General features: G+C 29.7%; 3 protein-coding genes across 13 annotated transcripts; 2 read left to right on the top strand and 1 right to left on the bottom strand.

Moving 5' to 3' along the window:
- Positions 1-47: 47 nt before the first annotated feature.
- On the bottom strand, positions 48-6948 carry LOC127064225 (coronin-1C-A). 5 transcript variants are annotated; one of them, XM_050994965.1, is made up of 6 exons: positions 6859-6948; positions 5311-5516; positions 4637-5118; positions 1242-1620; positions 919-1161; positions 48-798 (listed from the first exon to the last, which is right to left on the bottom strand). In XM_050994965.1, exons 2-6 carry the CDS (start codon positions 5506-5508, stop codon positions 619-621), a joined length of 1482 nt encoding a protein of 493 aa, XP_050850922.1. In that variant the 5' UTR covers positions 5509-5516; positions 6859-6948; the 3' UTR covers positions 48-618. The 5 variants fall into 5 exon arrangements, with proteins under 5 accessions (XP_050850922.1, XP_050850920.1, XP_050850921.1 ...); XM_050994963.1 differs by having other exon boundaries at positions 5311-5519; positions 6859-6938; XM_050994964.1 differs by lacking the exon at positions 6859-6948 and adding an exon at positions 6158-6175 and having other exon boundaries at positions 5311-5519.
- On the top strand, positions 5839-10209 carry LOC127064215 (uncharacterized protein MAL13P1.304-like). 6 transcript variants are annotated; one of them, XM_050994924.1, is made up of 5 exons: positions 5839-6060; positions 6592-6641; positions 7720-8375; positions 8441-8553; positions 8662-10209. In XM_050994924.1, the coding sequence occupies exons 3-5, from the start codon at positions 7720-7722 to the stop codon at positions 10086-10088; spliced, it is 2196 nt and encodes a 731-aa protein (XP_050850881.1). In that variant the 5' UTR covers positions 5839-6060; positions 6592-6641; the 3' UTR covers positions 10089-10209. The 6 variants fall into 6 exon arrangements, with proteins under 6 accessions (XP_050850881.1, XP_050850880.1, XP_050850878.1 ...); XM_050994923.1 differs by lacking the exon at positions 5839-6060 and adding an exon at positions 6884-7002 and having other exon boundaries at positions 6223-6641; XM_050994921.1 differs by lacking the exon at positions 5839-6060 and having other exon boundaries at positions 6223-7002.
- On the top strand, positions 9955-13757 carry LOC127064227 (uncharacterized). Of its 2 annotated transcripts, none has more exons than XM_050994973.1 (5): positions 9955-10090; positions 11294-11671; positions 11749-12027; positions 12208-12701; positions 12771-13757. In XM_050994973.1, the coding sequence occupies exons 1-5, from the start codon at positions 10088-10090 to the stop codon at positions 12919-12921; spliced, it is 1305 nt and encodes a 434-aa protein (XP_050850930.1). In that variant the 5' UTR covers positions 9955-10087; the 3' UTR covers positions 12922-13757. The 2 variants fall into 2 exon arrangements, with proteins under 2 accessions (XP_050850930.1, XP_050850929.1); XM_050994972.1 differs by lacking the exon at positions 9955-10090 and adding an exon at positions 10347-10960.
- Positions 13758-13769: the final 12 nt, after the last annotated feature.

The following is a 13769-nucleotide window of genomic DNA, read 5'->3' on the forward strand; positions in this document are numbered from 1 at the left end:
TAGTACTACAAAAAATAACTATAAAATAAATCGACCAATCGTAAATCTCCTATAGATTAAAGTTTATTTAAAATTTATGACGACTATGAGTGGTACAAAGACAATTAAAAATATTTTTTTTTTTCTCATTCTTGACTACTTACGACCATTCGCGTATATATTTTCTCTTTTTAATCTCTTCAACTCAAACGAATTTTATCTTTAATAAGATACAGGAACGGGGTAGCACTTACTTAAATAGAATATTTTTACTTTTGTTATTTTACAGCAAAATATCTGTACAAATTAGGCACTCTTTTCTTTTCAACAATTATTGTTATAAAGTTTCATATACATAGTAAAATACTATAGTATATATAATCATGGGATGTCTTAATACTAACAGCAGCTAACACCATATTAGTTAACTTTTAACACAATAAAGAGATGTAAAGATAGTACAAATGTAGATGTATGATGAATGATGTACAATAAATAGCAAAGATCATTGCAAGAATCAAAACACGCCTCACATCGCTGAAACCTACTATTTACACAAATTGTTATATCAAAATATATAATTACTTTGTTACACGATTAATTATTTTATTTTTGTCAGCTAAAAATATGACTCTGAAATTACACTTCGTCAGAAGCTAGCAACTCTCTGTCAGCAGGAGAAGATGTCTTTTCATTTCTCTCTTCTTCCTTCATTTGAAGAGCCACAGCTGATTCCAATACTCGTATCCTTCCTTCATGTTTTACAATCACAGCTTTTAACTTTCTTATCTCCTCTGTGAATTCTTTTAACATTTCTTCCTATAAAAACAAAAAAATATATTTATTAGAATATAATGAAAACATGTATGTTTTTGAACTAGAGAAACAAATTAAAACTCTCAAAAAAAAAAAAAAAAGAAAAAAAAACTGAAGACTCACAAAAATGCCAGGTGATACTTGTGCAGTATTTTGTGCAGGATTGGATGCAACTTTTGCCCCTTTATCTAGTATATTCGTCTTCTTATGTACTTTAAGTTCATTTTTCGATGATGATGGCTGATAGCCATCTCTAAGAGATATCAGTATGGGATCAGCATCAACGCCGCTTTCCCATTCTTCCGCAGTTATTGCAGCTGTATCTCCAGGAGTATCAGGATACAAATCTTCTTGAAAAAGCTCAGACTACAAGATATTATGATATAAAAAAAAAAACAACAACAAGAAAAATGTAACATTACTATCTATAACAACATAGTGTTTACCTTTCTAGGAACGGTCATGGAAATGACTTGACAAAAGCCCGAATTATTTAGTCGGTAAAATCTGCTGATTTCACAGCTATTAACATCACAACCTCGTTTCGGCATCATTCCTATGCCTCTTTGAGGGTCAGGAGTTTGAAAAGTATTGATATAATGAACAAACGGAGGTTCGGGTGTAATTTCAAAATATCGAATAACAGAATCACCCTTGCCACATAGATATACCAAATTTGTATCAGGATCATACAAAGGAAACATAACTCCATTGCTGGTATCTAATTCTACCATAACTATAGGTTCACCTAACATGTCTGGGGCTCGTAATGAATACTGCCTTTCAGACATTTTACTGAACCCAGTTGTGAAGACCAAACCTCCCCTGAAACAGAATAAACATTATTAAATATCGATAGAAAACGTTAACTTGTCCAATTATAGGCACTGGATTAGTAATGTTACAAGCACTATTAGATAATTAAATTTATATGCCATTAATATATTATTAGATAATTACTACTCCAATTTTTGTTTAATTTGGTAGGTTTGAGTGGTGAACTTAGCATTTTCTCTCACTCCTTTATACAATATGTGTAAATATAAGTCACACGAATATTGAAGATAATTAACATATCTTCTTTGATAATAACACGGTTTGGTGCAATTCCATTAAAATGTGTGTACATATTTATATATGTATATATATACACAGAGGTATGACTTCATGAGAAAAGGTAAATCAATTTTCCTTTGTTTCTGAAACCCATATATATTTTAAACTAAAACAATACAAAATTAAATCATTTGGCAGGAAATATTGCAACAAAGATATTTATTTTCATTAAGATATTTTAGCAAAGGAAAATTAATTTACATTTTTTTATAGAAATCTTCCTCGATAGATATGTAAAATATGGGATATCATACATAAAACCGATATCCCTACTGTAAAAAATGTGATATAAAGGGTAATCCATGTTTTATTTGTGTATAATGTGTAATGTACATGGAAGATAGATAATCAAGTTGGCCGCGTGCCTGATTAAGGTACATACTGTATATTTGTTTTAGTTTTATTTTATTGTATTATCAGAGGCAATACATTATATCTTCTGTACCTATATTAATCATCAATACTTATTAACATCCACCTTGTTACAACATAAACAGAGACTTTGCAACTGTTCATAAGTGCTTTCATCGGAGGAATTATTGTTTTACTAGTCTGTAGCCACGTACAAACTTAACTTGTTAAAAATGCGATTATATTGCTTCCATACGTTTGAATAATGAAGATATACTAAAACTTCAACAGTACATGTATTAATTGAATATTTCAGTAGCCAGCATTAGTAGTCTTCACAAAGTGTATCATGTTGCTATAGTATTAGATGTAATCTGACATTTTATTTTAGTGAAATGAAAATGGAAAATTATTCTTGACATTTTTGACATTTATTATAAATTAATTTTGTCAATCATCTATCTTCTAAGAATGCAAAATGTTTCTGTGATATGTATACAATATAGATCTAACATACTTCCCTTTCTAATTTGTGAGCAGCAAATGATTCTTCTTATTTCCAAAAATATAAATAAAATATAATAGTTAAATATATAAACATAGAGAATCATATTCTATACTGAGACAATGATACTTTACATTTTCAGCATGATACTTCAGATGAATAAGTTAATGTACAATACTTACTGTAATTTTTAACTGGACACTATAGAGCAGACGTCTTGATATTTGCATTTACTAAGGTGGTGTCCTCCTCATGATGAAATTTCAACCTTGAAGTTTTCCATTAAAATTATGTGAATCTTGCACTACACAAATTGGAAAGACCAAGTGATAAAAAGCAATGGAAATAATTCTATTGTGCAGACAAATGCCTCATTTAGAAAGCTGTTGCAGATTTTTCTCATAACCAAAGAATAATCCAGAAATACATAAAAAGGATCACAATAAACCAATGTAGCAAGCAATTTGACTAAATTAGGCTGATTGTTTGAAGCAATTAAAATATATCCCTTTTTACTAACAAAAGAAAGAAAAGTATTCAGTTTAGAATTTAATATTTTGTTTTCTTCTTTAATCAATTTTGTTAAAATATTTAACTCCTAAATAGAAGAGCAATTAACATGATATAATTATAATGTAAAAAGGCGGATGTATATAGTTCGATGATCGATAGAAAAAAAATTTACTTGGCTATACGTTAAAAAGGCTGTAGTATGTAGTACCCTACATAAATCATTAATTTATATGCATAAAATAATACTCATAGTAATACATATGAATTATCCTCTCATTCATAAATATATGTTGCTATTCCATATATTTTTTACATATTCATTGAAGCAATATTTTAATGACATTATTTTAATAAAAGTTGATAAATTCATATTACAATTGATATAAAGAAAATACTTAAATATATATATGTTAAATTCACTTGCTCATCAACACTGTCCTATTTTACTAAATCTAAAAAAAAAAATAAGTAATTCTATATAAATAAATTCCAAAGAATTAAAGATACTGTGCATTTCTATTCTATGCGTGAAGAACATTCACTGAAATAAATGTTTCATAATTTATTATTTAATATATTTAATATTTTATTATTGTGTTCCCATAAATATAAAAATGTTCACCACTCTGAGTGTGCATTTGTGCACCATCACCTTGTATGCAAATTTTCATGTGCAATCTGCACCAATGTTGTGATTAAATAATAGATATTTGCAAAGCATGTAGTGTATTATTGTTACATAGGCGCGTTTAAGACTAACTACTGTCATTCTTGTAATATAGAAAGCATCTTACAGGCACATAGAGTTCTTCATTTGTAGACACATTGAAGCATTATAATGCTGTATTAAGACAATTAAAGGCAGCTATATTTTATACTTTTTAATGCTTGTAAAGTACCAGATATTAAAGACATGCCTTTATATATGAAGTATAGTTCTAATTACTATAGTTATGCATGCTTGAATTTTGACTATAGTTAATGTATACATCTAATATCTATTTTAATGTGTTGTCTTAAAGCAAATAACTTTATATAAAATAAGATCACGTGTATCAAATATTATAAATCTGCCTTTTTTCCTTTTTAATATTACAAAAATATCTTGTAAAATTCTTATTTATTCATTAAAATTTTAATTTTTTATTTCAATGTTATCGAATATAAAAGAAAACCTAATAATGAGAAAAAGCTAGTTGTAAGAATATGCTTATGAAATTCATATTGCTACGATTGTAACTATATTAAATTAAAAACATTTCAAACAAGATAAATAAAAATAATGTTACTTACAAATAGATCATTTTTAATAATTAAAATAAATGGTAAGAAGAAAAGTATAATGTATTTGCATACCTTAGAAATATTGCACGTGTTGCCTTGCTTCCTTCGTGGGCAATAGCATCCTCTAAAACTTTTCCTGTTCTTGGATCTAAGATACGAATCCTTTTGTCCTTACATGTAGTTACCAATCGGGATCCATCCCAGTTCCAACAGGCAGAATAAATAACATCAGGATGAGAGTCTATTCTTACTAAACATTCGCCGGTTCCAACATTCCAGATTAAAACAAGATTGTCTGATCCAGCGGTGAGTAATACGTTTAATGCTGTTGGATGCCAGAGCACAAGTCCGACCCTTCGTTGATGCAACTGCAGGTCTACCACAGATTCGGTCAATGTCCTGGAAATACCACCGTCCGGTATTTGCCATATTTTAACAACGCAATCTTCGGATCCAGAAGCTATGACATTATCATTATGAGGGCACCATGCGATATCTAATACAGGACCCTTGTGTCCACCCACTAAAGGATAGTCTGCTGATATTCTTCCTACCTATGATAATTATTCAAGGATCTATAGAACTAGTAGAGACTATCGGAACTACGAGTGTCATGATCATGCATGTAAGTTTAGAAAAGAATTCTATAAAATATACTACATAGAATCTTGATAAAAACCACTATAATTTACGACACTCAAAAAAAGATATTTATAAGTAAGGAATGAGAAACTTTTGATATTTACCTTGTTATGGGGTAAGACTATGAAAGCACCACCGCCCGCGGATTCAACGATGATGGCCAAAAATTTAGGATTCACGGCGCAAAACGTAGAATCCCATGAGGATTTTGAAACTCTAATATTGTCATAGCATTGTTCCCGTTTTAAAGACGTTCCGTACACGTGGCGGAACTTGCTGCTGCGTACAACACGAAAAGACATATCTGCACCTACTTTCAACGCAAACAAAAATGAAACCAACAAAGATTAACCTAGAAGGAAACACCAATATCTTGATACACCGGTTATTATGATTATTTTAATAAATTATTGTTACGTGGGCACTGCGGGCGTGGGCGACGCATGGAACATCCCCCAATTTATAAATAGATTCCCCACCCTTGATGTCGAAACGAGCGCGACTGAAATAAGAATATTTCCAAACCGTGATTTTGTGTCCCGGTCTCTCTACGAGTTAATATGTGCAAATGAAGTGTATGCCAGTGTTGCCAATTATTACAAATATAAGAGGAAACTTCTCTCTCTCTGCATTGCGAGCTTGATGCATCAGAAAATAGATTTCATTCTAACCGAAATTGGCGACTACAGAAATAAACTCTCTCCGTTGCTTTTATAAGATCATGATTCATAATAAGAAATGGTACAGTCACGTATGTTAATGTTACAACGAAATATTGTAGTTAAATCAACGAAAAATTAATATTCGATCCTGTCGTGTTTGTAGATCGAATGAGATCGAAGCAAGATGGCAAGGTATATTTAAGTAATTTATAATATTTAAATAACACAAGCCATTTCTTTTTACACAAAATAGAAATGTAACCGTATATACGTGCGTGCGTATACGTACACAAAATTACGATTCTGCTTCGCTTCAATGAATACTAAAGATTTCATATACGTACTACCGTTTTATTTCTCTCAAGTATTCTTTAATCTTAACGATATTCATGATAAAAACAGTTACTTGATACGGCAACAGTCATACGAGTATGGCAGGTGATGCGTCACCGGTATGATTCACTGGATAATATACTGAATAATATAGTTTTCATTAGAATTTGAGTAAACAGTATAAAACTGTGCGATTTTGCGTCTTTCATTTTTTTTTCTTTTTCTTCTTTTCTACACTATATATAGGTAAACAATGTAAACTGTATCTATGTATGTTAAAAGGTTAAACATTTGAATACTCCCGCCATTATTCTAGTTCACCACATTGTAATTCATTAGGCGTCCACGTCGTAGTAGCGCCATTTAACACGAACGAATCGGTCGTTTCAGAACACCTTATTTGGAAATGCGCACCCTACTCAAGCGAAGAGCCACCCCCGGTAATATTATTTTCTTTTAAGCTTTTTAATTCGTATATCTAAGTGAGTATGTATAGCGCTTCAAATTATATTCTCTAATTGTTTTCACATATAATAATTGAATAATATGTTGCAAAACGTATCACTCGTTAAAATTGTCTTATCGTCATTTCAAAAGTCAAAAAAATTAATTGAAGTAACCAATAATATAAATTAGTTAATACAAATCGTACTTTACCAACGAATTATAATCCGGATGACAGGCAATGCACGCTTTTGGGAAAGAATTCTCCCCACCCCCCAAATTTCACGCGCTGACGAAGACGATGGATGCGCACGCTTTTCAATTCAATATGGCCGTTTCAACCGCGAATAATCAAAAGTAACAATTTCAAACAATATGTAAATTAATGAATATCGAGATATACTGATGTTATTTAAAATGTGATACTCATATACCATTATTTCATTTATCATGTTTTTGGCTGTTTAATCGATTGCTAACTAATTACAAAGTTGACAGATTTAACACATTTCATAGTTTGTTCATTTAACCTTCATCGTTATATTTACAACAATAACAAAATATGAACGCAATTTCGAATCACATGTAAAAAAACTAGTTTTATATATATATATATATATATATATATATATATATATAAACACATTTATGAGAATTATTTCATTATTTTATTTCAAAAATGATTGGGTAATTAAAGCTGGTCTTTCATTGGTCATATATACTTAAGCTGCTAACGCCATTTTGTAACATAATGTAAAACTTGTGACGCTGCTTAACTTCGCAGTAAATACGTATAATTTATTATAAGAGTTGGTGAACTAGTTACAAACAATTACGCGGGAAATAATAAGAAACAAAGACAAATAGATTATTTTTGAAACGTTTCCGCAAAAATATATTATAAAAGTTTCTATTTGATACTTCGAAAATAAAGTAAATATTATTGAGATTATAATGGAGGTGAGTTTCAAATTTTAACGGATTAATCGATAACGTTTATATTTACATGTATCAACGTCATATTATATTTATGGTGTTATATTTGATGAGAAATGTATATTTTTATTTACATAGATGAAGTTTTCAAAATTTAAAAAAGACGAACGTTGTAAAAAATTAGAGCGTTCCTTGAAACTTTCTTTATTGAGGAAAAATGGTAAATTGACAAATGATGAGCCAATCTGGAATGACACGGATGCACAGAATTGGAGTTTTACTGCTTTGTCTCCGAAACCTTTCAAGGAGCCAAAACATGATTTCAAGACAGAACATAATATTGTGTCTTCTAATAATAATTCACCAAGAATAATGACAATAAAAAAGAACAGGTACATTACATATGAACCAGTAATTGCATCTTCCAATGTTCAACAATCTCCAAGGCAAAATAACTGCTTTGATAACGATGTTGCTTCGTCATTGAATATGAATAAATATCATTGTCAAATTAATAGAAATTCAAAAGTCGTTCAAAGAGATTCATTATTGACTAATGAAAACTCAACTCTTGTAGTTCAAAGAGATTTATACGAACAAACAAAAAATATCAAATACGATAAAGATCTTCCTAGATTGCAACAAGAAAATTCAAAGAATAATAGTGATAATAACTATAATCCTCGTAAAACAAACATCGCTAATCTTAAAGAAAAATCAGGTAGAACTTTTTTTAATTGGAAAATTATGTTAAACAAAGATGGTCATCTGCTTATCAAAGGAACATTAGAAAGGTAAATTTATAAAACTGAATTCGTTAGAATATTTATTATTGTTTTTTTATATTTATTTTTTATAGCGGACAAACTGCACGCAGTAAACCTATTCTTAGAAGATTGACAGCTACAAGTGTACAATCTATTTTTTTACATGTATATTATCTTGAAGGAAATATTGTGGATAATGAAAATGGTAAGAACTCAAATTTCTGTAAAGGTCTTTACTTAATATCATTAAAAAAATATTACTTTTCACTGTTTTTTTTCTTTTTTTTTTTCTTTTTTTTCTTTTTTTTTTTAGAATTACCAGAATATGTGAGAGGAAAGTTTTATAATGGTTTTCCAGATGACTGGGAAAACGTATATCTATTATGGAAAGTATTTATTTCTGAAGGCAGTAAATTGAGTTTTCATTGGCCAACAAAGATTACAGATAGTGATGATGACTTAAATAGCGAAGTGACAAATTTAACATTACAATCCGTAAAGGAAAACAAAAACAAATGCCAAAAATCTTGCAATAATATATGCAATAATATAGATTATAGCTCAAGAATCAAAACTGGTAATAATGTATCTAATCTTGAAATCCCTGTGCCCAGTTCGAAAAATTTTGTACAGGTTTTTAATACAACAAAGATAATTCAAGATAATAAAATTTTGAATAAGGAAAATCAACAGCAGCATAAAAATGTTAAAAATGTTAATCAGCCTCAATGCGTTCAGAAAAAGCATACATTGAAGGATATTATACAGGAAGATAAAATCAACATTATTATTAATAATTTGTTGCATAAAGATTGTCCTAAGGAATACATTGTAAAAATTGTACAAATGTTTAATTGTCTTGAAGATGTTCTTTCTTATAGAGTAGGAACAAATGACACGAATAAACTAAATCGCGATGATAACGATTCTGGATTGTATAGCAGTCAATTACAAAGTAATGAAACAGTAATTCATCCAAGGAGATCTTGTATGCCACAATATCATAATATGTCACCAATTACAAACAGAATCAGTCATAATAACTGCAACAGAGAAAATATGCATGAGATCTCGAATACGATTCCACAACAACAGTTACAAAATAACGTAGAAGAATTGGATAAGAGAGATTCTGAAGAATTAGAAAGTGAAATTTATGCAGGTATGCCTAAAATCATATTTCAGAAAGTATTAGAAAACAAAAGGGCATCATTAAAACAGGATAAACAAAAGCAAAGGAAAGGAATAATAAATTCTACCTCTATGACTAAGAGTCATATCACGTCACAAAAAAGAGTTAAGAAAAAACACAGAATAATACATCGTTCTAGTTCCAGCGATAGTGATATTGACAATGATATACAAAATTTTGTGTCTAATGAGAACAAGAAAGATGATAAAGTAATTAGACATAATGCGTTGAAGCAACAGAAAGATATTATACAATCAAAGACAATATCTTTTACTCAGGGATCTGTATCGTACGAAGGAAATCTTGTTTATCATGATCACAGTGTTAGCATTACCGAAGATGAAGAACCACGAGTAGATGATACGAATCGTATAGGAACACATCCTAGAGAAAAAAAGAGCAGTTTTAAATATAATTGCACTCGCGACATTTCCACTACGGATGATGAAGTAAAATTACCAGGAGAGATCAATTACAAGAAACATTTGCATACAATGGAGGTCATAAAACATAGTGCCAAAAAGCCAAGAATAATAAACCGCCATTAATGGTACGGATCATTGCTGATGTATTTGATAGAATTAAGAAAGCAATTAAAATTATTTTTTCTTTTTTATTATTTTAGAAATACTAAAAAATAAAAAATAAAAATATATCTTCTGTACTATATTTGTTTTTCGTAAGTTTTGATATAAAGGTTAAGGATTAATTTCATAAGATTCCTGTAAATTATATGCATAATCTTACATTACATTAGAATTATTTTTTTAATTGTGAATATAATAAATATTTCTTATATTCGTATTTTTCAAATTTAACACATGAAAGTTATTGGTATCGAAAGCAATTAGTTCCACTTTTTGACACGGTTAACCATGTCGCCACATTCATTACTATATATCCAATTAGTATGTACCAATTGTGAGTTACGATATTTCATTCTGCTTTGACATAAATACGTGTGTAATAATATATACATATACACATACGTAGCTATATATTGAATGCATACATGTACATATGTACATAATATAAATTAATGCTTGATTCACAAGCAACGAAAGTGTATGTGATTTTGCGTATAAGCGGTGAAAGCAAAGTCGATTGTGTGATGTTGAATGTAGACATATGTGAAATTCGTGCAATACCGGACAAGATTGATATAGGTCTAAGTTTTGCCAATGTTGGAATGATATGTATTAAAGATAAAGAATAACGAAAAAAAAAAAAATATTAAAAAACTTCGATAAAAATGGGTAATCACGTGGCACGTAATATAAGCAATTCTACTAAAAAGACTGATGCAGTTACAAATAATAGCAATGCGCTAACTACAAACACGGTTTCACGAAGTTCCTCTGGTAATGACATCGAACATAGTTCTCCTACACAATTTTTCCCAATTGATAACCTAGCCAAGGTAATTACTCGGTTGATTTAAGAATTTTTATTTTTTGTCTCTGTTGTAAAAGATTTTATTCTGTATGTTTTATTATAAACCAAAATTATAGTTATAAAAATCGTATTTTATATATATATATATATATATATATATATATGTATGTATGTATGTATGTATGTACATACACACACACACACGAATATTTATATTTTTTATTTTAATCTTTCAGGACGTTTATTACTAATTTCTGCTTTGATTTAATAATAATAATATGCATATATTTTGTTTTTATTGACTTTATAAAATTATCGATTGTTATTTAAAACATAACCTTAACATTTTTTTCTCTAGATTTTATCGCATCTTACATATGAAGAAAAACATGTACACGGAATCACGATGTCTGTGTTTGAAAAGTACTTATTTCCTAATTATCCTACATTAGCTGAAAAGTTATTTACTTATTTGCATCACTCTGCTGAAGCAAGTACACCACATTTGACAGTTTCTGCGTTTAAACAACAATCAGAAAAATTTCTGTCTGTCATGAGCGACCAAACTATATTAGAAAATTATATAACAATATACTCTAATATAAAAGATGGAGATATATGTCCTGATCTACTAAGGTCTTTACTGATGACTTGTTATCAGCTGGCAATGGATAGTACGGGAACTACGACGTGTATTTATATACATCGTGTTGTCAATGCTGTTGTCATTTCATGTGTTAGTAGGATGTACCACTTGTTATTTTGATTTATTATTTAAGTTAAAGCATAGATGAATGTCTGTGGTTATTTCAGTTTCATGGGAAAGATACTTTATCTGTGAGTTATGTTAGTAATTGGATGTGGCAGCATTGTTCACGTATTGTACATGGACTACATTGCTATGTAGTTCATGTATTGACAACAGCTTATAGAAATGGTAAAGCATTGCTATCAAAAGAACAGCCGCAACCACATTTAGAAATTCCAACACCTGTATTGGAACGTGCTGATTGTTTCGATCAACCTCAAGTATTATTGCCTGTGAGCTATGTTTGGTTATTATCAACCACTTTACCACAATGTTATCTTCAGGTAATTTCAATTTATTTAGATTAGCCAAATATGTATGCACATGTGCATATATGTCCACATATATCCACAATAGGAATTGTTTAATTTGGAGAGACACGTGACATGCATATTTCTAAATTAAGTTTCATTTAACAATATATCAAAATTCTATTGGCGTTTCATCATAGCCTTGTTATCTAGGCAAATGATACACCCAAGGATATAACGCACGCCATTATAGCCAGAACTACAGGCAATATATGTCCTAGACACTGGACTTTATTATATAACAGTTCAGAGCATGGAGCAGGCGCTAATCGCTTTCTTCATCATGTGTTAGGCTACAGAGGTCCAACGTTGTTATTTGTAAAAGCTGCTGATCCAGAAAAGGATGGTGAATATTTCATGTACTGCATGTGCTCAGCAGTTGAATGGCGTGAAAGTCATCTTTATTGGGGTGATGAAGATTCAGTGGGAATTCAATTAAGTCCATTCTACAGAGTTATAGAGAAAGGACCTAAAGTACTGTATCTAAATACAGGAATCAGAGGTTATCCTCATGGCTTGCGATTTGGAAGTAATCCACGTTCACCACATATAAGTATTGATGAATCATTCCATTCAGTCAGTATAGCAGGTGCACCATATCCTATTGCTACTCTAGAAGTTTGGGGATGTGGAGATGTAAAGTTAAGGTAATATCATTATATTAACTTATTTTACAAAGTAGACATTTAATGTGCTAAATGGAATTCATTTTTTAGAGAACGTCAATTGGACATTAAAAAGTGGCAAGTAAAAGAGGCAGAAAGACAAAGAATTGTTAAATTAAGTGCTAGCGATTGGTTGGATCATCCTGATCGTTATCTTCTTGAACTAGCAGGAAGAGCATCTTACAATGAATCTAATAAATAACCGGGATTATAAAACTGTATTATGAAACTTATAAATTTATGCAGGATTAGAGTCATTATTTTTGTATATATGTATATACTGCTGAAGTCTTCTTCAGAAGAAAAGTGTACTTATTTCTTATGCATATATATATGTATATATGCATATATATATATATATATAAGATTGCAGGTAGAATGAGCATCTATAATTTTATTTTTGCAATGTATGTACTTATGCACTTAAGCACAATGCCAAACTAGATTTTAGACAATCAGTATATGCCGTTATATTCTAATGTTTTTTTAAATAGAAATAATATGACTTTTATAAATTTACAGACTCTACAAAGATTTGTGCATAGATTTATGCATTTTTAAAAGAAACTGCAATATTATAATATGCCTTATGTACTTACGTTTTATGTACATAATTTTTAAAATTTGATCATATTGTTTATGAAGTGTTAAAATGTTTAATCATTTTCTCCTTCAATATTTTTAATTTTGGAAAGTTTCCTTTATTCTAATAAAAATCTAAGCAAAAGTTTCTTTTCTAAGAAACGTCTTTTTTTTAATACGCGATGAAGTCATATTGTAAAAAAATATTTTGGATTAATATTGATATTTATATTAAGTTCTTGTATAAAAACAAAAGTATAATTTATTTGGAAAACATGGGTTCTATTAATAAAAGATACAGGACTGAGATAGAAAAAAAAGATGAAACTCCCTACTTTGAACTAGTTTGCGTGCCGCCATATTATCAAATAATATATTGTAGTACATTCATCTGCGGCTGCTTTGAAAGTTCCGTACCTTGTCAAATAAAGTTTGTGACAGTAATGTTGTTATTTATTTCAAGTGTTT

The sequence above is a fragment of the Vespula vulgaris genome, chromosome 5 (assembly GCF_905475345.1).
Source record: "Vespula vulgaris chromosome 5, iyVesVulg1.1, whole genome shotgun sequence".
Lineage (NCBI taxonomy): Eukaryota > Metazoa > Arthropoda > Insecta > Hymenoptera > Vespidae > Vespula > Vespula vulgaris.